Here is a 27,582-nt window from a genome sequence, read left to right as displayed (position 1 = left end):
GGTCAGAAATCGGGGCTCATTTTGTTAACACAGTTTTTGAGCAGATCAGCTTGTTGCTTGGTATAAAGCACACGTTCTCATCGGTGTATCATCCGGAAGGTAATGGTATTTGTGACAGGCTCAACGGCTTGTTAAAGGAAAGGATAGCCAAGTTGAAGCTTACACTAAAGAAGGGATGGTTGCACTGCCTTCCACTGGCATTGTATGCTCTTCGGAACGTACCAGGCTCCGACCATCATTTTACGTCGCATGAGTCACAGGAAGGAGAATGAATACCCCATTTACTCCACGTAATAGAGCTACTTGTGATGCCCAGCCAACCCAAGAGGTCATGGGAACCGAGTTATAAGAGTACCTGAACTGTATGACATCCAGCCTTACTGTAATTTCAGACCAACTGCGGCGACGATGAAAAGGGTGCAGCAGAGCACAAAGCATTGCAGAAGACACTGCAACAAACCCAGCTCAAGGTCTTTGTATTCCACTCGTTTTCCCTGGAGATGCAGTCCTAATCATGAACCACACGAGGAAAAGGTGGGACAGGCCGAGATTCAATGGTCCTTTCATCATGGAAGACTGCACTCCATCAGCAGTAAAATTGAAGGGCAGGAGAGCATGGATTTTTCTCAATGACATTAAGCCCTGCATCGGAGGAAGCCCTCAAGCTGCACCCCACCGCGAAGAAAATACAGACAACGGGGAAGAACCTCAGACGAGATCCATGACGAGGAAGAAGGACGCATGAGCAGCAAAGACAAGACAAAGAACTCTGCAAGTTGTGGCTTAAACTAGACAGTTCCTCTAAGCAAAAAAGGGGATAAGGACATAACGGACACTCTATGCATCTCAGTTGTAGGTTGAAGAAGACAATTGCGCATCTAAGCCACAACACGGTTGTTGACACAAACTTGTAAATCAAACACACTGAAACATCGGTGAAAACAAGACTCAAATAAATTGTGATCAAAGACTTTGCCAAGAGCTAAACACAGCATCCTGACTCATCAAAGAGCAAGACATCACTTTGCAGCGTTTATGGTGTTACCCAGCAAAAATATCACAAGGGATGTGCTGTCCTGTTTCCAATTAGTGGTAGAGACATATCCATCACTTATAGGGAGAGTCACCAGTGTCACAGACTTCATCCAAGATCCTGCCAACAAGAAAGTAATTTGGCAACTGCTCACTGTCATCGCGGAAGCCTTCATTGCATTGCCAGAATACAGTGATAAGGACACAAATGCTTCAACCACAGGCAATTATGGATGAACTCACTTATCCACTTTTCTTTTGCATAATCGAAGAGTGCCCAGCTCTTATCGGGAGAACTACAGACACTCTTACATTCATTAGAGATCCAACGAACACTGAACATTTGAAGCAACTGTGGACTAAGCTGCACTACTTGGTCGCAATACATGTGGCAGGAAAGTGTAAGGACTGTGCACATCAAAAGAGGGCTTATAATCTTGAATCCAACAAAGCAAGACAAATGTCCCTGTCGCCCGAGGACAGCCGACTGGCACACAATGTCCTGTTTCATCTAGTCACTGACTTTCCGGAAATGGTGGGGAGACCTGTAGAGGTTCACGTCCTCACTTTCATGAGAGATCCAGCTAACGTCGTACAGATGGGAACGCTCGTCCACTGAATCATGCTGCAAGTGGAGCTGTCCAGCTTTCAGAGAGACTACATGAGGAGATTCCAGTGAAACGGTCCGCCGTGGGACAGATCCAGGTCCAGGAGACAGAGTCAAAGCACTTCATCTTCCGCCGTGGACAGATCGAGGGAGCGGAGACAAGAACTCCACCTATTATTATTTGATTTTTGATTTTGATTTGATTTTTTTATTTTTTCCATGTTTTCTATTTTTTCACATTGAACAGGTTCCAGCATGTCCTCGGGACTGAAGCAGATTCGGGGGGTGGACTGGGAACTTAACTATTTTGAATATATACAGTAAAAGTGACATATCTAAGTGTAAGTCTAACCTATTTTCCATAGTCTAGCAGGGATACTGAATCCTGTATCAAGAGACAATCGTCACCCACAAGAGGGGGGACACTTGTGAAGCACCAGACACTTTACGATACAAACTGTTTGAGAACAAGTGAATTGGGGAAAAAAGAATAAACATTGACATTCTGTGATGATTGAAATGGGGGCCCAGAAAAGTAACCTGGTCATCCCACCAGCAGAGGGGCGCCTCCGCTTCCCTGGAAGGAAATGCTGCCACCTTTCATACCGCACAATTATATGTATATGCATCGTGATTATCAATGTCTTTCTGTCATTATCAATTAGAACTGCATTTGTTATTGGTGCAGGAAATGGTCCAATCGCAGTGCATCCACCTGATGATGTACGCATGAGTCCCACAAATGCACCCAAACCCTATATAGTCATTCCAGTCCCAAGAAAATCTGATGGTAAGGTAAATGAACTAACATATTATATAATTAGCAGTAATACACACACACACACACGTGAGGTAACAAATGAAGAGAAAAGCTGGAGACAGGGTCAGCACGGAATGGATGAAAACATAGCACTAACTACACGCACCCATGCACCGAATGCACACTAGGGCATGTGTCAATGGCTGCAGAACCTCAAGCAAAGGCAGCAGAGAGCACGAGACTGCCTACCGAACAATCAGCCCAGAAAACAAGGAGAGAGACCGAAAGGAATCTAATGGAAGGCTGACTAATACAGACATATCAAAAGCCCTCGAGAAGACAGAAGCGGCTACGAGAAGATTCGCTGCAAGGACACAAATGTTGATAGATCATTTATTCCCGTTCATAGCTAGCGTGAAGAAACTACATGAGGAACTGAAAAATAAACCTGCAGAGATTGTACTGACAATCACACAAGTTCCAACACAAGGAACAAGTACCAGGCCCATGATGCAGCCATACACGGGGCTGGTGACAGGCTGGTGGCTTATAAAGACACTTATAGAGGGCAGGAAAAGGATGCAAGAAGAGAAGGAGAGAATTGCAAAACCTCCACCTGCCACATCGATGCAGAAAAGGAAACCTGCTCCATCGACCAGAATGCCAGAGAATCCCCCAGCAAGGAAAAGCCACGCAGACGTGTTTAGAGATGTAGTTATAGCGAACTACATGAAGACACTAAGAATCAAGAGAAGCCTGAATGAAGATAACAGTGAATTGAATGACTACCTAGACAGCAGAGCATATCTAGGAAACAGCATTTGGTACCAGCGCATGAAAGAAGTTGGAAGAAGAGTGTTAGAAGGAGAATGCTTTGTTTGTGCACTTCGATCGTCCAGCATGGGGAAATCAAAGATCTTCATGGCAGTAGAAATTGTCGTCACGACAGCACACTGTCTTTCACATGTAGCACTGTGCAACACCAGAGGACAGTTCATGGGAAGAGACGCCTCATTGATATGGGCAACCGAGACAAATTACCCCGATGAAGATGATTATATACAGGACATAAAGACGTGAAATAGAGCCCATACAAGGAATCATGTGATCAGGTACGAGAAGCCTGGCATTAAGAGAACAGCAACCAGATGGGAAGTGAACCCAAAGTTAAATGTCCAAGGAAAAACTCCAGAAGAGGCAAAAAATTGGAAGAACAGAGGCCAAATGCAGATTTGTGGAACAGTGCTTTCACCAAACTGATGGGAAGAAGGGGTGGTGATCTGCCGAGCATGGATGGTCTAAGGAGACTATAAGGAAGCAATGGAGAACTCACAGAGGTTTTGAAAACCTTTATGGCTGAAAACTCACAAGATTACTGACATGGGTCGAAGACAGAGGAGGACCCTTGCAGATAGTGCCACTGGAAAGCCTAAAATTGTGCTTCAGGAACAATGGCACAAGGAAGATGGGAGAGAATCAGAACTGCGGACGAATCTTTGAAGCTCCAGGAATGACTCACGGAACGGCAGCAATTATGGATCATTACTGGGCGTGTGGATCCAAAGCATACATAAGACTGCCGAAAAACTGGGGAAGCATATGCACAATAGTGAACGTCCACGTTCCTGCACTAGTGATCCCGAAGAGTGACCTGAATATCGACAGTTTCCCGAAAGCAGATGCTCACCTGAGGAAAAGGAGATCTGTGGAACTGGTATCCCGATTAAAGAGAGAGAATTACTTTTCTGCCAAATCGGAAGAAGCATTTCATGCAATCCCATACGAACACTGGCTGTTTAGTCTTACCTCATCAGTATTCGCAACAATCCTCATGCCAAGATTCCCGGTTGGAGCAAACACTAAATGGTTGCAGATAACCAGATGGGAGTTATTGCAGACTATTAACACTACCATAAAGGATTCGACGCGATTAAAGAGGAACTAAGAGCAATCCGACTGATGACTCTCCAGAACAGATATGTACTTGACATTGACATGATCACAGCGATTGTTTGAGGTGTTTGTGCAAAAATCGGAGAATCATGTTGCACATTTATACCTTCGCATGATGAAGAAAATGGAACCTTAACAGAAGCCATCAGTATGCTGACAAACCTACAGAACCAGATGATCTACGAAACTGACGAGATAGATGATGATAGCTGGTTTGGAACACTACTCTCATGGGTCCCACAATGGATGGCAGATGTATTCAAGTTTCTGGGAGCCTTACCATTGATGATACTACTAGGGTTTTGTGTTATCAAGATAATCATCACGCAATGCCAGAAAAGTGCAAAGAAAGCCATTGGGATGAAGATCATGATCAATGTCAAACCAGGATGGAAGCCCAGAGACCTGACTGATGTAGAAATAAGAAACTTTGTGAAGGCCAGCGAATTTGCGCCAGAAGGAACAAAATTTGTGTATCCCAGAAGACGTAGACATTATGAAGGAAAATGGATCTATTGCAGCCCAAATGGTCAGCTTATGACCTGGAACAAAGACAAACATGTAAAAACAGCAGGAAGCCTGAAAGGAGTGATAGAAATATGGACTCCAAAGAAACACACATTCACACCACCATGTACAAACCCAGAAGACAAAGAATTGGATATAGAAGAACCAAGTAAGAGTAATCTAAAGGAGGAAGAAGAAGTGGTTGATAAACCGACCAGAGGGGTGTGTGTAGAGAAGGTGCCAAATATGGCCTGCACTCCAGCCACCCATTTCGAGACACCAGAAGCATACTCGCCAAGATACGTGACGTATAAGGAGCAAATGAACCAACAGAGTGCCACAGTGGGGCTCTTTCCAGTACCCATCAGAAGGACTTGTATACCTATTGAAGCGCTAATAACCAGACAACCATGGACTGCAAGGTACCCATTAAGACAACCATACCAGCAGCTGATGTGAAATGAAGACCACTTACAAACTGTCCCTGAAGAGACCCAAAGGGCTGTTATTGGAGGCCAATGGTGACGACACAATGGCCCGGACAGACGGTCAGATGAAAGAAATGACAACCAGAAAGGAGATAAAACAAAGACGAAATGTTGCGAATCATGATATAATGGACATAGAAGAAGAAACAATGCTGAACTTGAAAGAAACGTTACCATTGAAAGCAGGATGGAAATGTGTAACTGGCCCAATGCTTGTAAATAGGCTTGGAACGCAAGAAGTGAAGGAAACGGTACTGCTTGTAATGCTTAGTAGAAGAATAGAGCGGCAAGCGCCAACTATATACGTATGTATGTCTACCTCAAGAAGCACATTATACAAGTGTGACTCCATTTTACGAAAGCAGAATTAAGCCCAGCATGGTAGGGGGCCTAATAGGCCAGGGTTCATTTACCAGCACAAAGTCGGACGAAAGAGCGGAATCGAAACTTATCAAGAAGCAGCTCATGGCTAGGAATTCGAGGTACACCCAAGGAAGGGAGGTGAGCAGCAACTCCGAAGAATTGAAACCTAAGAGCATAGAAGCCTGCGCTGTGAAGGTCGAGATAAGGAGGCCCTGGCAGGTGGCGAGGCCGAGCAAAGAATCAAATACGCAAATAGATGGAAAATGAAGCAGCTTTGCAGTGCACTGACACGTGACCAGCCAAGCGTGAAGAGGTACCAACGTCTGATGTCACCCAAAACCGAAGGATGCCATAACTTTCCCTGATAAGAAGCTACAGTTTCGAGGCCATCATCAGCCAACTAATTGACACATGGGCCTGAGGGTAGTGATTGATGGAAGGGAGGCAGGGTGAATCTTGGCCCATCCCTCACCTGGGCGACCATTCTGCATGCTGCTAATTAAAGTGAAGATTTATGTCTAAGGGTGTAATCCACCCAATCACAATGGACCAAATAATCTAGGGTTCTATAGGTAGTAGAACAAATGAGACGTCGTACTTTTAGTGACGTCTATCACGAGTGATGTAGAGGGATGGACATAGACGCCCACCTGATAAGAGTTATCCAATCCTCACACTCTGTTACCATATACAGATATAGTACCTATACTTAAGTTACCTTTTCCAACCAATAAAAGTGCATGTCAAACTTATGGGCTTTACACATCAATGATGACGAGAATTTTCTATAAAAGTTACTGTTTGCATGAAGAATTTGGAAGTTTAAGCGAGACAGGCGATTGCAGCACTGATGATTTCCATTTGTTTCCCCGTTTTTTGTACTTGTCATTAAACAGAATTCCCTTTGCCAAACCATTGACTTGCCCTTATTGAGTGGTGTTGGAGTAAGAGAATCCTGCACCCCATCCTCCTCAAGGTGCAGCTATCTCGATTTAAGGTGCCGGAGGGAGAGCTCTGAATCTCATGGGCCCGTTCAGAGGTCGCTCCGCCCTGTAGTACAACACTTCCTACGTATGAGATCCACCTAATTGTGAAAGATTCCCTGTCCCCAATATCCCTCCCAGTGCATCACGATTCCCCTGTATAAGTGTGTCAGATTTCCTGCCTATGAGGTTCATCTCTCTGCATCACCTGTGCTATTTGTGATGCTTGTCTCCCCCCTAATTACACTTTCTGGTTTTTACCCATTTCTGGTTGGGTGGTGCGTTACCTGGACTGAGCGCAATCCGCTAGGAATGGTTAATCATCTTCCTCAAAATCCTTTGGGCAGTGTCTACTATCTATTGTCTGTTGGGGAGGGTCAGGTGCATTACTCCTGTTTATTTGAAGGTGCTTAGTGGGGGATGCCTGGGCTGGGGTCTCCCTTTCCTGAATGTTCCCTCCCCCGGATTCCCTTGAGCTTCCTTCTCTGGCATATTCGTTACAGGGTTGCCAGCTTCTCCTGTTCCTTTGTAGATCCTTTTTGGGGGCTGGTGGAGGGTGTCCATAATTGGGTCTCTCTTTCTAGTCCTATCCCTCATACCTCAGTAATTTTTTTGGGGCTACTACTCTTTTTCTGTACTAGGTCTGTTTCGGGGTGTACAGGTGCTATTCAGTCGGTTTCATTGTGTTCGGATTTGAAGATCCAGGTTTTAAGACGTTTTCTGAATTTTGTGTGGACCTCCATATTGCGGTTTTCCATAGGAAGGGAGTTCCATAGTTTTGCGGCCAAGCATGAGAAGGCTGATCCACCCAGTTTTTTCTTCATGCATTGTTTGGGTTCTAGGTGTATGTCGTTGCAGGATCTTAGGGTTCTGGTGAGTTTATAGGTGGAGAGTTTCTTTTGAATTAATTCTGCTCCCTGATTGTTTATCGCTCTCTGCGTTATGCACATTGCATTGAAAGTGATTCTTTTTTTTGACCAGTGGCCAGTGTTACATCCTAAGAGCCGGTGTGATGTGATCTCTTCTGTTGAGTTTAAGGAGAAGTCTGGCTGCTGCGTTTTGAATTCATTGCAGTTTCTTTAGTGGGTAGTTTGGCATTTCGAGGTATATGCTGTTAGCATATTATATCCTGGACATGATGAGGGATATGATGGCCAGTGTTTTGTGCATGAATGAAAATAATGGTAGAATTATTTTTAACCATTTGTAGGTGGAAGAAGCACTTATCGGGGTTAACTTGGGGTTCTAGTGTTAATTTGTTGTTCATGATGATTCCAAGGTTTTTTACTGCTGAAGGTGGTGTCCATGGGTTTCCCAGTTCTTTGGGCCACATGATCCACTCATTGTTTCCTCTATCTTCGGGTTTAATCATGATTTTGGTTTTGTCCCGGTTAATCTTGAGTTCATTGAAGTTCATCCATTTGTAGAGCTCTATTAGGGGTGAGTTCTCTTCTTGTATGTCACTGTATTTGAAGATGATGTGTGTATCACATGCGTAGTAGTAGTACGTTAGTCCGTGTTTTTTGATGAAGTCGATTAACAGTGTCATGTAGATATTGAAGAGTAGTGGTGATAACGATGAGCCTTGGGGTAATCTGCGGGTGGTGTCCCGTGGTGTGGATTTGAAAGGTTTTAACCAAACTGTTTCTGTTCTTTCCAAGAGGAAGGATTTGATCCAGAGAAGGGCTGTGTCAGTGACTTCTATACCTTCCACCTTTATTAGGAGGTTGTGTTGAACTGGGTTAAAGGCAGCTGAGAGAACCAGTAATATCAGTGCTGAATTGGCGTTGGAGTGTGCATTCATTCTTAGATCGTCCCATATTGAGACTAGAGCTGTCTCTTTTCCTCTCAGGGGTCTTACGCCTGATCCAGTAGATATTTTTTTTCAAGGAGCTCCAGTAGTTTTTCATAGACGTAGACTTCTGATAGTTTTGCTGGGTATGGGGTGTTTGACATAGGTCTATAGTTTGTGAGGTCTTCTAGGTTGCCCATTGTGTCCTTGAGCAGAGGAGACCTGGGTGGCTATGTGTGCGCAAACCTGTGATGTCTCTTATAACTCCTGATAATGCCTAATACCTCTCAAAGTTCTTCTTAGATACCACTATACCCCAGCCTGATTACAGCTGTTCTCTCAGATACTCACAGGCTGCTGCCCCAGATGTGGGGGTAATAATGCTGGTTACTTTCATATGTTGTAGAGCCATATTTGCCTATATGATTGGTAGTAGATTTGAAGCCACTCAATGTGGTGCCTGCTCCATGTGTTTAATGATCAATGGGCCCAATGCGTGAACTGGTTAGTATATGTTTGCTGCTGGCGGTACGGTGCCTGCTGCTACACTGCATCAGGCCCACTCTCCCATCCTCTAAGCAGTGGCTGGTAGTGGTCACCTGGGTCACTGACACTGAGGACCAATGGACATCCATGTAGCCAGTAGGCAATCACCTGAGATATATATGGGAGCCCTTCCGATCCCTTCTCCTGCGGATGCAAGATGACTCCTCGGTGTCTGCTCCTCTTTTGTATCGTATGTACTCTAGGTGTGCCTTCATTAGATTGTGCCAACACCATCTCTTCTTATTTTACTCTCATCTTGTGCTTATTTCGATACTGTGGACATTGTATCTTCTCCTCTGCCCAATTATACTTGTGTTATTATTAACTGTTATTGTGATACATATACATTGGGCCTCATTACGAGTTTGCCGGTCCGGATACAACGGTACCGGTAAGCTTTTTTGGCGCCCAGGAATGGGCAAATACCGGGTCCGGCAAGGCTGTAATGACCTGGTGATTGCCCATTTATGGTTGCCGGAAAAAATGCAACTCTGGTGGCTGCCATGCCTGCTTTACAGGCACGGCTACCGCCAGGGTTGTGATGAGGCCCATTGTTTATGTATACTATACTACCAAGTGCTTTAATAAAGAAAGCTGTTTTTTTTAAAGCATGACTAAAAATGACACTGTGATGGACTGATCACGTTTTCACACATTACACGTTCCGATTCTTAGCATAGAACATTAAAGTCTATTTAGTTTACTTACTTACTAGTTTTGGAAAGTAAATATTTCATGACATTCCAAGCGCAAGAGAAATGATCGGTTATATGTACAGATAGAGGCAACTGAACTGTCAAGGGTTTATGATGGCTGGACGTTTTTTCTGTAGAAATGCAGCACAAAACGGTTACCTTTAATGCTTGAAGTGTGCATCAGGTTCAGAACCCTTTTGGTTTTACTGCTGCTAGGGCGGTATTAGAAACACAACTGCATGTGGTAAAAATATGACTAGGGCTGATTTACTAAGCCAAAAAAGGTCCAAGTATTACTTATGCCGCAAAGAATTGTTTAACTTACGCCAAAATAGCTCACACCAATTCACTAACAATGTTTACACCTTTTTAATGAGATGCCAACAAGCTCTTACACAGAGGAGGTAAAATTTAGTGTAACTTACCTGCAATGGGTGTTTCAGGTGGCTGTTGCCTAACCTTTGGAGGGGGGTCAGAGGTCTGTGTAGGTTTGCATGGTAGATAGGTCCCCAAGGTGCAAGTTTGCTGGAGTTCATTAAACTTTTCAACAGCTGCAAAAATCTATCTCCTGTGTCATACATTACACCTGCAAAATCAAGTTTTATGGGCCTCATTACAAGGATGGCATTAAGTGGTAAAACTGGCGGTAAACATTTTACTGCTAATTCAACCACTATGCCAAATTATGAGGTTGGGTCTGGAGTTGAGGATTTAACTCCAGAAAAATCCTGGAGGATAATCCTCTCACTCACCGCCAAATAATCGGCAGAATCGGCACAATTACTGTGGTGGAAATTCCGCTTTGGTAAGTCTGCCCAAAAAGCCCCATTGAGTCCAATAGAATCAGATTAAATGGGGATTTACACCGCCAACACCACTTGTAATCCAGCGGTGATTCCGCTGGACCAAATGGCAGTAATGGTAATTCAGTTGGCAGTATTCCAGCAGATCTACGCCGGGATACCGCCTAACTCGTAATGAGGCCCTAAATGTGTTGTTTGATGTGTAAAAGTTAACATTTGAAGGTAGATGGTAGAAGTGAGTGGAATGGATGGAGAAAGTGTAGAAGTTTACGGAAAAAATATTTCAGTGAGAAAAAAGAAGTGAGAATTTTAGTATGTTAAGTTAAAGGTTTTTATGCCGCACACTGTTGTCACCTGCGTGGTTTCCTGGCACGCTGCTGGATCTGTAAAGCAGGGGTGGAGGGGGTAAGTTAGTAGGACTGAGTGGGAGAAAAGAGCAAGAGAGCTGTGATGGGCTTTTGACATCTTCAGTTCGGTTGACACCGTTCATTGAGCATAGGTGTGTTTTTCATTTGGGAGCCACAATGTGCTGTTGGGGAAGGCTACATGTGGTTTGTATCGGTGTTGTGGTGTAGTGAAGTGCATGCAGTTTGTTGGGCTATAGAGGTATGGTTGTGTTTAGTTCAGAGTTTGAGAGGTGTATGCAGATGGATTCGTTTTTAGTGGGGTTGGTTAGTGGCAGTATCGTATCCTACTCCCTCTGTTTTGATAGTACTGTAAATTTGACTTCTGTATTCACTTGCAATGGTGTAATGTCTGCTTTTGGTAGTTATGTGTGCTATGTTGTGGTATAAGTGTGTTTAGTAAGTCAATCAGGTGCAGTTTACACTGGATTTTGTGCAAAGTGTAAGTTGCGCCTGATTGCAGTTTCTGCCTTAGTGGATACCGAATGTTTGCATAACGTACACTCTACATAGGCAAAAAGGAATTGGTGTAAGTTAAGTGAAAAAAAAAATGTAGTTATTAAATCAGCCCTGACTATATGACATCCTTCTTTATTCCATGCCGGATTTTAAATTAAAGAAATAAAAGTCCCTTCCTGAGAAGAGGATACAAAATATGTGGGACAGCAGTGGTTCAAACCTGAATTGTCACGTGGGAAAGAAATGTACAATATGGTCAGTGATGTCCCTTTTTGCGCATTGTACCTCTCCCAAAGGAAAGCCAGGGAATGCAATGCTTGTGCAGGCATTATATCCTTCTTCTCGTTTGAGAATATGGAATTCAGATCACACTGCCTGGAAATGCTCATGACCAAGCCTGTATTTCCTCAATCGTGCCCATATTTAAATGCATACAATCTAATGCCATCATTACAACATGATTTCATGAAAGTGAAGGGGTGGAATCTTGCCTTCATGTACTTTTGGTCAAACATTGGTTGGATCCCACAGTTAAATGTATGGGGATGAAACCTTAGGTCGCCAGGCTCCATTCCAAATCCCAAATAATGAGGTAGTTACTTCAGGCTTTATTTAAAAAAAAAAAATCCTTTTACTATTGATATATGGGAGGTAAAAACAGGTGGTATTTATAATAAGGCAAGCGTTTACCTTTACCTCTGAATTTATAAAATTACCATCTTCCTTACCTTCATGGCTTTTTTCAGCTCATGAGCATCAAACTGTGCAGGAGTTTTTAGCAAACCTACTATAATGACTTCACAATTTCCAGATAGGGCTTTCTTCAGATCTTCCTCCAGCGACTGCAAAGAAAAATAATCTACATTCATACGCAGGGCATGTAAAACGTAAAGACACAAATCATCACAATTGGCAGTGCTGCTTGTCGTGTCTAACCATCACTATATTCATTTTAGAGATTGGCCTGGTCAACCATCATTTTGGATTAAATGATTTGTTCATAATTCTAGCACAGAGGGCCATACAACAGAGCATGTAAATTGGTGCAAGTGCAACTGGCACAAGTCCAAAAAGCATATTCTTTCAATGCAATTGTGCACCAGAGCAAGGGACTAGGACTGGCACAGATATCACCCTGGTGCACAAATCCAATGAAACATTGCTCTTGCACCATTGCAAGGTGTCTGCAATGTTGCAGGGTTTTACACCACGTTTCTTGTACACTAGCTATGCAAAGTGTGTTTAACATATTTTAAACTTCTGCTGTCTACCCTCTAGAAGAATTCACCTTTCAAAAGATTATAAAGGAGTGCAAGTGCTGACAGGAAGGTATGAGAGAGGGGGAGAAGGAAAGGAGCATACAATCAATAAGCTACACTACGATGCCTAACGACTTGTCAGATAGTGCAAGTGCATGACAAAGAGTGGGGCGAGAAGGGTGGTGGAGAGGCGAAAGGACACACAGAACAATAAGCTACTGTACTAGGTCTGGTGATATTACAGATTGATTGGTGGTTGGCCATCACTTATGCGCCTATGCTCAAGTGTAGCAGGCACAACCAAGCTAGGGAGGGGAGACAGAGGGACAACAGGACACACAGACTTGTTAGGCTTAGTACATTCAAGGTTGTGCACGTCTGCAGACAGGAAGTGCGAAAGAGGGGGGGGTGCACTCAGTCCAGCAGGTGCCTGGATAAGTGCAGAAGGTTGCCCCTCTCATTGAACGTATTCCGAGAGCAGTGGTGCCAAGCTGAGTGCAGAGGACCGGAGGCAAGTGCAGTACTGGTGGGGGAGCCTGGGACCCCTGTGAGGCTCTGGAAGGGCACTAGGCAACCACTCAGCGAACTGAGCAAGTTGGGGGAGAGCAAGAAGGAGGAAAAGGGGAGACAAGTGAAGGGAGGTTAGCAGGGAGAGGGAGAGAGAAACAGGAAGAGAAGAGGAAGGTCTTGAACTTAAGGAGGTTCGGCTCAAGACAGAGAGAGGTAGGGAGACTGTTCCAGAGGGAGGCACTTGCAGAGAATAAGGATATATCCCCAAATCTCTCTTTGGAAAAAACATCTCAGCCGCAGAGAGTTGGAGGAGGCCGAGCAGATGGCTCTAGAAGGAGAGTATTTAGGAAGAGAGCGTTGTAGATAGTAAGAGCCCCAGCCCAAGAAAGCCTTGTGGACTATGCAGAGGGACTTGAACTTGCAACCACAGGGAGCCAGCGGAGGGATTTCAGCGCTGGAGGGAGAGATGCAGTCCCTGGGTTTGAGACCAAGGATAAGTCTTGCAGTTTTGTTCTGGATAAGTTGAAGAGGTCAGAGAGTAAAAGTAGGAAGATTGAGAAAGAGACTGTTGCAGTAGTCCAGTATGGAGAGAACTAAGGCTCTGAAGATGGTGAGCCTCTGGAGGAAAGTGAGTAAAGGAAGAAAACCTCTGAGGAGGTGCAGCTTATATTGGGACTTTTTGGAGATTTCTGAGATGTGAGAAGAGAAGGAGAGACAAGAGTCGGAGATGACCCCAGATTCTTTGTTTCACTGGTGGGTGAGGGCGCAGGTCCCAGGGAGGCTGGCCAAAGTGAAAAAGGGAAAGTGGGAGCAGGGGTCCCAATGAGGACAATCTCTGTCTTACTGGCATTAAGGCAGAGATCATTAGCAGCACACCAGGACTGAAATGCGGACAGACAGAACGAGAGCTGTCCATCATACGCATAACACTGAAAGCTGTAGGCGAAGGCAGAGATCATGCGGGCCAGAGGGGCCATGTAGACATTGAAAAACCAGGGGGATCGATTAGATCCCTCTGGGACACCACACGTAGAGAGAGTGATGCGGAGAGAAAGGACCCAAGGTCCACCTGGGAAGGATGGTCAGAGAGAAAGGAAGCTAGCCACGCCAGGGCCTATCAGTGATGTCCAGGGTATCACAGAGATGGGAGATCAGGATGTTATGGTTTACTATATCGAAAGCAGAGGAGAGGTCAAGAAGAATAAAGACAGATGGAGAGTTACAGTCAATATTTGAGAGTGGGTCTTTATAGGTGTTCAGAAGAGAAATGTCCTTCCCTCTGTATACTCTAAAGCCAAACTGATGGTCATGGAGACAACCAGCAAATTCAGATTTCACACATGGGACTTATGGACACATATGGTACATTTTGACAATTGGGGCTGATTCCAGGAACAGCTTCTGTGTCAGAGAGGCTCCAAAAGGCAGTCTGGCAATTAATTTACTGATTCCCCTCAACTCTGTGTGTTGATATTCCCTCCAACCCTCCTCCTTGATGAACAAAAGAGGAACTTCTGATTATTGACAACCATAGTCTAAGCACCTTTTGCTTAATTCTAATCAGCAAGTCACACAATCATTCCAGCCTCCACTCTGCTGCTTGAGTTGAGGAAAGAAATGGAACCATTTGTGTCATTCAATCGCAGGGTTCTGAAAACGGCTGCATTCAATGTGCTTCATGCAGTTTCATGTCTCCCCTGTGTCCTGCTTCAATTCCATTTGAACCTCTTGTATAAGAGACACAGCTTTTGTATCCACAATCACAGTGGGTTTAACAAGGCACCAGGCACCAGGGTGCATATCTTTGGAAGCAAGCAAAAGATCTTACCACAGTATTCAAACCAAATCTCTGTGGCTGACACACAACATCAAAGGTCACATTGGGAGTATAGTTGCAATGGTAAAAATAATTTGAGCCTGTTTTACAAAGCACTTTTCAATTGAGTGTGTCCATTGAAAAACGCTTTGTGAATTTCCATGTTTAAAAAAAAAAAAACACCTAGTTATGATTTGCTCTTAGGTACAATGTTTTCACCGTGGGTTAAAAACAAGGCAGTGCATGGGAGAAATAATGATAATAATAATTTGCATTTAAATAACGCTACAAACCCTCAGGTATATGAGCGCTGCTAATTACCCACGGTGTGTGGTGCTCATTTATCGACCTTGGAAGGATGAAAGGCTGAGTTTGGCCCTGCCGAGATTCGAACCTGCATCAAAAGGCTCTGCACGGATGTCAAAGCGAGCATTCTACTCGCTGTGCTATCTGACAACCTAAATCATTTTTTACGCCATGTAGCACTTTCTATGTATGCATGACATAATATCCCTTTTAATCAAATCTCATAATTAGGTGATATTTTAAAAGGATGGAGTATTTAAAATACCACGTTTTTAGACTTACTACCATACTCATAATGAAGGCCTAAGGAGTGAGCTTAATTTGTGAGGCTGGTCAACTTAACAAGTTCACGTGTGTCTGCTTATGGTAGCAGCTCTGCCAGTTCAGCTTGTTTTCCCTAAACTCAGCAAGTCTTGATCAAGGTGCACATGTGTAGAGGACGTCGGTACTGTAGTAGTGGAAGATAAGTACAAATCTACATGAGTGTGGCATGATTTATGATTCAAATGGAACATTAAGGTTGTTTGCTCATGGAAAACATTTTCAAAATGGTATTTCTGAAAGGAGATGCTAGAAAATATATACCTTCCCTGTGACCTGCTTGTATGCAGCTTTGATCTCCTGCCGTTGGGCATTGCTTCTGTTGGTCAAAATGTCAATAATGATGCCTTCATTCACACCTAAAATAAAGTCAAATACAGATTTATAATAGGCACAATATATGCATTTGACAGTAGTTTATCACTAAATGTGGGGTCCCCCCATGCGAGCAATGCTGAGGGCCCCCCCCCCCCAACTCAGCAACAAATCATGGGCCGTGCCACACCCTGGGCCGGCCTAGATTATCACACTTGCACAATACACATGGATGAACATGCTGCTGAAGGGGTAAGCCGCACACTGTACTACGAGAATGATATAAGTGTTTTAATGCAATATACAGCACACTTTCTGAGAGCCAGAGTATTTGCAATTGTCTTGTAGGGTAACACCAATCCAATACATGCAAGTCACCAACACTGCACAGGAACATTAATGCTTTGCTATTAAAAATGTCATGCCACATTGAAAACATGTCCCACTGGCTGCACATTGTAGACCAGGGTAGACACGTAATAACATTACAGTAAAGCATGCCGGGTCAAATTTAGACATACCTAGACTGGTTGCACCAAAATGCCAGTCGAAGCAATAACACTCATCAAGAAGAGAGCACACATTCAAGCCCAGGTCTCTGCAGCCTCTAACAAAATGGCTGGACTCTTTAAAATCTGCAATAAACTGGTCAATCCTGTTGCTGTCTCTACCTCTCCTTTGCCCTCCCAGGTCCTCTGTATGGCTCTCTCCACTCACTTCTCGGCTAAAACTCAGGACATTCTGTCCTCTATCTCCTCTTCCTCTTCCTTTTCCTCTTCCTCTTCCCCCCCCCCCCCCATTTGGCCATCTCTACCTCTCCTCCTCCTTTCTCCTCTTTCTCTCTGACAACACCTGACAAGGTTTCTAGACAAGTCCGATCTGTGAAAGTGTCGTCCAAACAGGTACATCCCTGCTCCTCCAGAACCATCAAGGACCTTATTGACACCCTCGCTCCAGCGTCAGCCAATTTCTGTAATCACTCTTTTACGATTGGAACATTCCCCTCTCCCCTTAAGCACTCCCTTGTGCATCTACTCTTCAAAATGCGGTCTGCCGATCCTACCTGCCCAGCAAACTATCGCCCAATCTCCATCAACCCTTTGCTGGGCAAACTCTTGGAAAAGCTGGCCATCTCCCAGCTTACTCTCCACACTGAATCTGTTGGTTGTCTTCATGACCATCAGTCTGGCTCCAGAGCTACCAAAGGCACGGAAACTGCTCTACTGAACACCCGTGAAGATCTGCTGTCTAACCTTGATTCCAACATTTCTTCTGTCCTTATGCTCCTTGATCTTTCCTCTACTTTTGACACAGTCAACTACGTCATCCTGATCAGTCGACTATGTGAGAACCTGGGCATCATGGATCAGGCCGTGGAGTGGCTGACCTCCTTCCTCTTGAACTACTCCCCCCAGGACCAACTTGGTCTCTTTGTCTCCACCACCTCTCTCTCTCTACCTGTGGCGTTCCACAGGCTCTATCCTCTCACCCTGGTTTTTCAACCTCTACTTGGCCCCTTTGGCCCACCTGATCTCTACCTTCTCCTCTAACTTTCAGTGTTATGCAGATGACTCTCAGCTTTCCTTCAGGCTCCTCTCCTCTCTCGCTCATTACTGACTGTCCATCCACAATTCAGGATTGGTGCACCTACAACAATCCCTGCCTGAATGCCAGTAAGACGGAGATCCTTTTCATTGGGACCCCTGCCCCTGCTTTCCCTCTCACTCTGGCTTCCCACATTGAGCCCTCTTACTTTGCCTTCCTGCGAGGCAAAAAACCTTGGAGTCATCTTTGACTCCACTCCCTCTTTATCCCCTCACATCTTGGACGTCGCCAAGAAATCCCACTACCAGCTGCTCCCCTCAAAGGGACCCTTCCCTTTCTCACATTCTCCAGAGCCCTGTTTCTCTCTAGGCTGGAGTACTGCAACAGCCTCTTTCTCAATCTGCCTTCCTCTACTCCCCACCCTCTGCAACTAATACAGAACAGGACTGCAAGACTTATCCTTGGCCTCAAGCCCAGGGATCATATCTCTCTATCCCTGAAATCTCCACACTGGCTCCAGGTGGCTGCACGGATCAAGTTCTAGACCCTTTGCATTTTCCCCAAGGCTTTCTGGGGTCTGAGCCCATACTACATCCAACGCTTTCTTCCAAAATACCTTCCTTCTCAAGGCCTTACCGCAGCTACCGCCAACTCTCTAAGGGTTAGACACTTCTCCAGGCATAGAGTGGGGGTAGATCTCTCTCCTCTGCAGGTGCCTCCCTCTGGAATGGCCTCCTTCTCAAACTTGAGCGGACCACCTGAAGTTTCAGAAGCAGCTCAAAACTTTCCTCTTCTCCTCTGCTTTCTCTCTCTCCTTACCCTGCTGATCTACCTGACCTACCTGTCTGCTGTACTGACTGGTTGCTTGGCTTCCTTCAGAGTCTCACTGAGTCCAGGCTCTTACTTGATCAGTCACCCTTGCACTGCCTCCAGGCGTACTATGCACTTAGGGTCTGTAACTGTAACCCTACAGTCCCTTGTTCTCCTTGTACTACCCACAGCCGCACAGACCTGGCTGCACTTACTCAAAGCATTACTGCCCTGTTTAGCCCTCCCCCCCTCCTTGCACATCCCCCTCACTTTCCCTTGCATTTCTCGTTCTTGCACTTACACGATCTGAATGACACAAGGCGTAGTAAGATTGTTTGTCTTGTCCTCCCTCTATCTTCCCTCCCTTGTCTTGTCGCGCCCAGAAACACTTGTTTCCAGGCATTTTATAAATTACTTATATCATATCATATCATATCATTTTATCACAGATGCCCTGAAAAATATACAATGCAGCAGTAAGAAATGGCTAGACTGGCAGCACCCAAATGCCAGTCTAGCCAGGTAATTACACTTAGCAGGACTGCTTTATCAGAAATGTGCAGTTAAAGAAAGTCATACTAGACTGAGGAATGACTAGACTGGCTGCACCAAAATGCCTCTCTAGCCACTAATACCACATATAATGCTTGCTTAGCCTGGACATGGACAACCATTACGGTTTATCGCACAATCCCACCCCCACAAATGCCCTCTCCCTCCTACCACCTACTCCGAACTCCAAATTTCATTCTTTGGCCCAGAATTACCTTCATGTCCCTTTTCCTTGTCCCAGAGCTTACATATGATATGATATTATAGGTTATTTATAACGCGCTTAATACCCAGAGGTTTCTAAGCGCGGACCCGGCGATCAAACCTGTTCTGCTCTGTGTCATCTTTCTTACAAGGCCAGCACGTTGCCCGCTGAGCTATCCTCCCGAGACTCCTACACAGCTACATGAAATGAAGTAAGCAACACCTTAGTACAGTACCTTTGGTTAGAAGAAAGTGGTTCCAGCTGGCTTCTGTTCCTGTGTAGGTCTGCAGATCCTGGTGTTCCTGGGCCCCAGTTGTGGAGACAAGAGGGAGGATGTCTGGGGACTCCAGCACTATGAATGAAAGGTCAGCGGCACAATGGGCAAACTTCAGATCAGTGGCACTTCGCGGTTTCAGGTCCTCGGTTCTCTCGCAAATAGCGCCACCGTGGTTCTCGCATGCCACTCTGGACTTTCCTTGCATCTGCGGTGCAGCACTCTATTGAGCTGGCTCAAGCTTGATCAGTCCTGCTTCTTGGGAGTCCGGAGGATAGCTCATGTCCAACTTAAAGAAACTCACTTGGTCCCTGCAGCAGCAATGGAAGTTTAGCCAGCTCCGAAAGGAAGTCCAGATGAGCTTGTCTTGTGGTCGATTGGTCCCAACAACCCAATGGGAGGAGTCATCCTTTGCAGGTCTTTTCTAGTTGAGGCGAATTCAGAGCTTCAGCACAGCAGCAGGGCTTCACCGGGCAAACCAACGGTCCAGGAGGCTCCTTGCTGAGGAAGAGTGGGACTAGGAGTAATGAAGATTGGAGGTCACTAAGTCAGGCATGACCTCCATGTACCTCTACCTCATCCCAGTACTTGTGTATGAGGCAAAGTTCCTCATACACAAGTACTCCTTCATACACAAGTACAAGGACGAGGAGGAATAGGGCTAGGAGTAATGCTGATTACCATTAAGTAATCAAGGCATTAAAAACAAATAATGGCATAACACCATTGAGTTGACTGGGCTTCAGAAATGTTAGGCTATGTTGACTTAACCTGGCTGACCTTCAGAGCAGTTGCCGGACAGAACAGGAACGGTACCTGGGTTTCGCTGTTAACAAGGGCCCAGCATTTACTAACTTAAAGCATTTCACTGTTGGTACCTGCATTCAAATGCCACATTTTTTAGGCAATTTAAATTGTGATGTGGGTTCAGTACTTGCATGCCAGGGGCGTGATTTGAAGGGTAGAGAGGGAACAGGAGACCGCTCATCTCACTGCAGTCCAAAAGTGGGAGAGAGTTACCTGCTTGTAACACTGAAGCTGCACTAGAATAGTCTCATTAAAATGCGTAAAGAAGATAGATGCCCCACACAAATCAGTTTGCCTCTACCCCACCACTCATGAAGTTAGCGCCTCTCCCAACATTTGAAGGATTAGTCCCCTGAAAAGTAGGTTTTGTTGCGCCCCTGAACACAAGCACACACACCATTCACCATATACACACATGCACACCCAGCCATTCATACATTTAAGTGTGTACTCTTTCACCATACAGGCACACCCATGCCGCCATCCATACATTTAGGTGTGCGCCCTTTTTTCCATACAGGCACACCCAAGCAGCCACCCTTACATTTAAGTGCGCACCCTTTCACCATAGAGGCACACACACCCAGGCACCCACCCATACATTTAAGTGTGCACCCTTTCACCGTACACGCACACCCAGCCACCCATACATTTGGGTGCACCCTTTCACCATACACTCACAAAGGCAGCCACCTACATATTTAAGTGTACACCCTTTCAAATACACTCACACATGCACACATCATGAGGTTGAGGTGAGCCCTATTACTTCAGAAAGAAATTCGGCCTCATTCCGTGTCTGGCGGTAACCCTGCCGGTGCTACCGATGGGTTGCCGCCTGACTCAGAATGATTTACCGGTGCCTGACTTCCCGGTGCCCGGTGTCCTGGAAAGTCAGGTGCTGGTAAATTGTAGTTCTGCATTCCCACAGAATTCCATAGGACTCTATGGGAACGGGGAACACACAAGCACTGGCGCTGTTGTTAATGGTGCCGGTGCTTCTGTGACGGTGTGCCTATCGTGGCCGCTGTGCCCGGTAGGGTCAGACCTGTCGGGCACAGTGGCTCTGACAGGCAGACTTGTAATATGCCAATCCAGAAACAATGGTGCCTGTAAGCTTACCGGCACTGTTGTTTCTGGACCGCCATACTTATAATGAAGCCCATTGTTTATTTTTGAAGTCACTCTGACTTCATATAGAAATTATTTCCGTTAAGGACCGTACCATGACGGAAATAATTTATTTGTGAAGGTACAGTGACCTAAAAAAATATATATATATATTTTTGAAGTCATAGGGCTCCCCCACCCCATGACATGGAGGCCTCCAGACTGGGGTCTTCCATGTCATGGGGTGGGGGGACCGCTCAGACTTCAAAAAGAAAGTTTCTTTTTGAATTCACTCTGCCTTCATAAGGAAATTATTTATTTATGAAGGAAAAGTGAATTCAAAAAGAACATTAAAAAAAAGAATAATTTTTTTTTCCATTTTTTTTTTAACAAAGTGGGGCCCCCTCCTGGACATGGGCTAGCGCGGCCCCCGCACCGCAGGGGCCCCCGTTACGCCAGCGTACTAAGTCCCAGGTAGTGGAGGTACAATTACCACTGGCGAAGCAAAATCGACATTTGCCCGAATTACGCTGCGCAGGCTGAACATATCGAATCCTCTTTTTAACCCTTTCCACTTTTGGGCAGATTTGTTTTGGGAGCTTGCATAGTTGAGTCAATTTGCGGGCTAACATTGGCCGAAGTATCCATTAACCAAAACCTCCCAAAAACGAAATTTAAGTCAGGAAGTTCATCAGCAGGATTCATGGAAGTGCAGCAGTGACGACATAACAGAGTTGACGAAAGAAGCCCCTTAGGTGTAAAAGGCAACTTGCAATAATAAAGCTCTCGGTAAATGGCCTCCATCCTAATTAGAAGCGGCTCTTCCCACATGCTGATACAGTCTCAGATAAGCTGCAACGGATCATCCAAGAAAAAGACGTCTGTTTAACGTAGGTGAGTTGCGAAAAAAAACTGTTGCGCAGCTATTCACAGTTATTCACGCCCTAAACCAGTCAAGTCAACACACGTCCCATCCATCGGTCAACAAATGCATGTCTATCCCTGTTCAACGTAGTAACCATCAGACGATTCTCGGTTTAGCACCTGCTATTTTTTTCACTTATTTGTTGGTCGGTCTTCCCAGACCTTACATCTTCATAGATCAATGCAACACAGATCTGACTTCTTAAGAATAAGATTAAATCTTTGGCAAACCCAAGAAGTACAAGTAAAACGCAAAATCGCTTTACCAAACCAAAAATTCTGTCGGTTATGTAAAAGTGACACTGAAGTTGAAACCTTAAAACATATACTGACTGAATGCAATGCGACATGTGATAAAAGATTATTACATCTAAAACCTCCACTTAAAGAACACCATGATGTCTCTAAAGAGACCCTTTGGCTCATGATCATGTCAGGTCTTTCTGTATCCTTAAGAATTGGAACTATTCGATTCTTGAGAAGTATTCCAGAGCTGAATAGACATATGGAGAACTGAAATTGCGAAATCGAATTTCAATTACAAATATGCCTTTTTGATCATATAAGATGATTTGATCAAACTTTTGATTGTTTTGGTTTGCCTTTCTTGTTTTGTTTCATTAATTATTTAACTAATTTGATTGTCTTGTTTTAATCCGATTGTTTAATTTGTTTTAACCCATTTGATTGATTTAAATCATTGTAGAAGTATGTATTTTTTTTTTCTATGTATTTTGTACTTATGTAATAAGAATTAACAAAAATTGTAAAGTTGACTTGTTTCAGCTAAAACAATAAAAAAAAATAAAAAAATATATATCTTCATAGACACCCAAAGTACAACCCACTGTAAGATTAATTGCGATCCACAGACGCACGTGACTCCCTTCCAGGCTGGCATGTCCACTAACTTATGTGGCTATAGCTACCCTTTTATAACAGTGATTTGTACCAGTGATACTGCTTAAGGAATGATCTTCTGTGCCTGTGCTTTCAGACGCCAGTGAAGCTGCAGGAGTGGCACAAGGAAAGTCCAAGGGGCAATGCCGGCACTTTGAGCATGCCCATTTTTAATGGTAACATTCCGTGCACTTCTGTGACAACTATTCCGGTGACCAAAAACAGCATTTTTTTACAGACAAGTGATGTTTGTTAATATTCCATTCATGTTATCGACATTGGGCATATGACAGGCAGTGACCGTAAGGCTTAAGGGAGGTCCTTGCAGAGAAATCATTATCTCACTGAGAAATCCGACTAGCTTGAAACACATTTTTTTTTAAAACGTCTTATCAAGGAAAAAGGCATTTTGGAATGGATGACTTCAGTCACAGATTGCTTATGAAATGAATGAAGTTAATAATTTACATTGTTTCCTGGCCATGTGTCACGAGATCATATAGACCTTCCCCAGTTTCTCAGCGATTGGCCCACGGCAGAGCCAACCGCAGGCTCTGAACTGTACACTGGCGTTGCAAAAAAATAAGTGACGAAAGAAGAAAGTTATCTGAGCCATCCCACCCAGTCTTTGTGGTTAGTGTAACCCAGTCTGCGCCCATTTCTCCATGGGAAACAGCACAGTGCATGCATTGTTCTTTCAACGCGTTTTTTGTTTTTTCAACCGGTTCCTGTTCTACTGCTTTTGGAAATCGCATGCATAAAGCTGACATTGGCAAGCAGTGAGTGAATGGCGCTTAAGCAGTAGGTTTCTTCCGTGCATGTGGTATACCATGACTTGTAGTGCACCTATTTAAAAAAAAAAGAAGCAAACCATTTTGTCTATATCAAATCTTATACCTGATGAATCATATCTTTATCAATCTGATGACCTTCCCGCTAGCCACCTTCAACGCTCCTTAGCGAAACACTAGGCCCTGACAAAGGGCCAGGTTAATGGAATTTTCTGCTCTGGACTTTTTCGTACTCTGCGGGGACTTTGCACAGGCTCAGCATGTGTATGCAAGACGCTGAGTACCTTGCGCGAGACACCTCGCAGTGCGTGGGCGTGGCCTGCGCATAGACCGGAGTAGGGGGCGGAAAAATGGGAAAAGAACAAGGGAAAAGGTGGGCGTTCCAAGGGACGGCCTGCGTGAGAATCGCACGCCCACAAATGCACGGGTAAATTTGTATTGATGTATCTGACCTTGCAACCTCACATCGGGTAAATGACCACGTAAAGCTTTCAATATAACCGCCACCCAAAGGCAGGCGTACAGACACGAGCGCTTAGGAATCGCTGTGCAGAGGTAAGATCGCATATAGGATTTAGGGGTGCGTGCACACAGTCGTGGTTATGATAGTAGTTAGGGGTGCGCACAAGCAGAGTAGTGGGGTGCAGGAATAGTTTACGGGGGTTTGCATGCACATTTACTGGGAAATTACTTTTATAATACAAGTTACGCATGTTGATGGGGGGGTGGGAATAGCTCTGACGGCTCCGAAAAGCCAGTACCCCGGTGACACTATGCAGTGTCACCGGGGTACTGGCTTTGTTGCTGAGGACCCCATGCAGGATTACAAAAGTGCATGAGTCTGCACCTGAGCACCGCGGACAGGTAGGTAGTAGTGGCTGTACCTGCTTTGCAGTGGGGCGTGTCTGGGGCGTTCCAGCCACGACTTGTGTATAGGCTTACTTGGCAGGGGCAATTCCTTGAATACGCAGAGCGCGCAAAAAAACATATGCGCACAGGCTCGCGCAGTCCCGTTCTCGGCGTGCAGGTTTTGCGGGATCCATGCAAATTTTTCCATGAATCGGGCCCAACATGATTTGCAATTTTATAAAATACGTTTCTTCCATTAAGTGATGAAAGGTAGATGTACAATATGCTTCTTTGTTAGGATGTACCACAATTTAAACATGAGCAAAGCAAAACGCATTTGGCCTGTTTCACAAAAGGTTAGGCCGGCACATGGTTGTATTTCTTTGTTCTAAGGCAACAGAGGAAACTATTCTCTTGTGTTCATCATGCTCTGCACCTTAGTGCAAGTGAACTCAGTTAAAATCCTTGATCGAGCCTGTCTACAGGGCCCCAAACGTACAAACATCTTTCTATATGTCAGCCCCACACTTTTTGCAAAGTACTGAATGCACGAAGACTGCGAAAGGAACACCGGAATCCCTTTTCAAGCCAGTAACAGCAAAGGCTTCTGAAAGAAGGTAATCAAGTTCTTATACTTTGGGCACTCATTTGGGCAGACGCCTCTGATTCCTTCCCACATGCTAATAGAAAGCAAGGCAGTGCTGCCCTGCTAGCACTTGCACATTGTTACATGAATTAATTTAATTAATAAATGATAATAAGGATGCTATTACCAGATCTAAGGCAGAAGCTTCTCTCAGACGTTTCCGGAAACTGTTAATCAATGGTTTAACTTTCTGGGAAGGACATCACTAAAAGTGTTTTTCTTCTATCCTGGAGTATACAGTATTATTTTTTTAGTTGGATTTGCTTTTTATAAGCAGAATGGCCCTAATGTTGTTCTGTTGCTATTGTATGGCTTATTTTGTCATTTGGTGCCTTGGAGGCAACATTCCTCCTTCCCCGCACTATGACCTGAGGATCATCCCTACACTGTTCATCTTCATTACACCTAGTTCATGGGAAAAGAAACAGGACTTGCTTCTTTCCTATTTCACACCAGCAAAAAGCAGTCAGATACCATAGCAATCCATTGTGAATGCCACCTGCCATGCCAAAACAGGAGGCAGCTTGTATTCGTTTTGCCTGGCAGAGTGCAAAAGGGTGGTGCACAAACATATTTTGAGACCTTTTTACTCTCCACGTTTACACTCAGCTGTAAGACAGCTAAATGTTGGGGGTGGGCTGCTTCAGCTTAGGTTGCTTTCAGAAATGTCTGTCCTGCACAGCATCTGCTTCAGATAAGGAGATAAGGGTGTTTTACTTGGTAGTGAGCCATAGTGAGACATTAGCTGACTCTGCATCTCACCTTACATTCAAAATGCATCTAGCCAGCCAGGCAGTTAGGGCTCTGTTTATTTGCAAAAAAACGAGTTGTGTACTACTAAACAGACAGATTCCATTGGAATCTATCACAAAACATTGTCTGCAAAGTGTATTTACAGGAAGAGTTTTAGGTCTCCCAAAGTGGAGAGTAAAAGGGCAGACTAAAAGGAATTTCACCATCATTTACTCTTTACGTTTGCACTCAGCTTTGGGAGTGTTAAAAATGGCACGCCATTACCCTTTTATGTAAAATAACCCCTTATGTGTTTTATCTAGTTTATTGCTTTTCATCTGTACTTCACTGGGAATCTGAGGCAGAGAAACGAGTGTCTCATCTCCCTGCGTTTCTATAAAATGACATGTCCTGTTTTTAGTTTAACATTACCTCAGCATTGTGCGCGGGTGGAGGCAGGGTGTGGGCAGACTCTAAAGGTATCTCTAATATGTCCCCGTATTGCCAAAGTACTGTAAAAGCACACCGTCTGCCAGATACAATTTGTGCCTACAGCTCAAGAGTTATAGTGTGTTCAAATTACATGCATACAGGCATATTTGTCTGCCCTGTGTGGATAGTCACAGAAGAGAAAAGGCCTCCAGGATAATACAATACAAATATTGAGCCTTAACAATTGAAGTAAGTTCAGTAAATCATTAACTAGTGTTGGTGGCAAGCTACCGATTCTTTTGAAAAGTTTATGTGAATTGTGCAACAATATGAAAAAATTGGAAGTCCCGTAAATTCTATGTTGATACAGAAACACAGTTTAACAAGGTTTAAACTTGAAAACCCAAATGAGCCAGGATCATTTGACATAACTGAATTAGTTGTGGGGGATTGACCAGCCAGCTGTTTCAGAATTCTGGGTCATGCAAGGGAGCTTCCCAGGACCTTCCTTCTGTGAGAATGTGCTGGGAAGGACAGGATATCCCATTCACTCCCACAATCCAGGGGGCTAGTGAGGAGTCCTGTGTCCTGTATGTGGCCATAGCAGACTGAACTGCTCCACGCACAGCTGGTAGCAGCCCCTCATGTGCAGGCCTGCCAGGTGGCTTCCCCTTAGAACATTTCTGGGAAGAGGGTCCCTTCCCAGTGACTGAAAACGCTGCCATTTTAGATTAAGAGTGGGAGCAAAGCTGTAACTTCCTATCAGAGAAAAAATAAGTCACAGTTAAGTAACAAGTTGTATGCATCAGTTATGTGTTAGCCAGGATTAGTCACCAACACCAGTCATAGAATCATCAAATGGAGAGTACAAAAAATCCATTTTGGAGACACCCACCAATAATATTATTGGATCCTGGACTTAGAAGATGGCCTTGTTCTGACCGTCGGTGCCAGACAAATGGTGTGCTTGGCTTGAATGCTATGCCTGGAACCCACGGCCCTTGTATTGTATTGTTTTGTGTATGTATTTATAAAGAGCACACAGACCCGGTGGCATCAAGGGGCTGAGAACCTGAGAGAATCAGT

At 44.6% G+C, this 27,582-nt stretch overlaps 1 protein-coding gene across 2 annotated transcripts in view; it reads right to left on the bottom strand.

The window, feature by feature from the left end:
- Window positions 1-27,582, bottom strand: part of LOC138510294 (annexin A1-like) — a 211,170-nt gene that overhangs the window by 116,044 nt on the left and 67,544 nt on the right. For both annotated transcript variants that reach the window (XM_069625825.1, XM_069625826.1), the window contains exons 4-5: window positions 15,869-15,963; window positions 12,121-12,234 (exon numbers count right to left, since the gene is read on the bottom strand). In XM_069625825.1, coding sequence (XP_069481926.1) covers window positions 12,121-12,234; window positions 15,869-15,963 — 209 coding nt within the window. The remainder of the gene's footprint in view (window positions 1-12,120; window positions 12,235-15,868; window positions 15,964-27,582) is intronic.

The sequence above is a fragment of the Ambystoma mexicanum genome, chromosome 6p (genome assembly GCF_040938575.1).
Source record: "Ambystoma mexicanum isolate Mex_15411 chromosome 6p, UKY_AmexF1_1, whole genome shotgun sequence".
Taxonomy (NCBI): domain Eukaryota; kingdom Metazoa; phylum Chordata; class Amphibia; order Caudata; family Ambystomatidae; genus Ambystoma; species Ambystoma mexicanum.
This window is presented reverse-complemented; position numbering and strand designations above follow the sequence as displayed.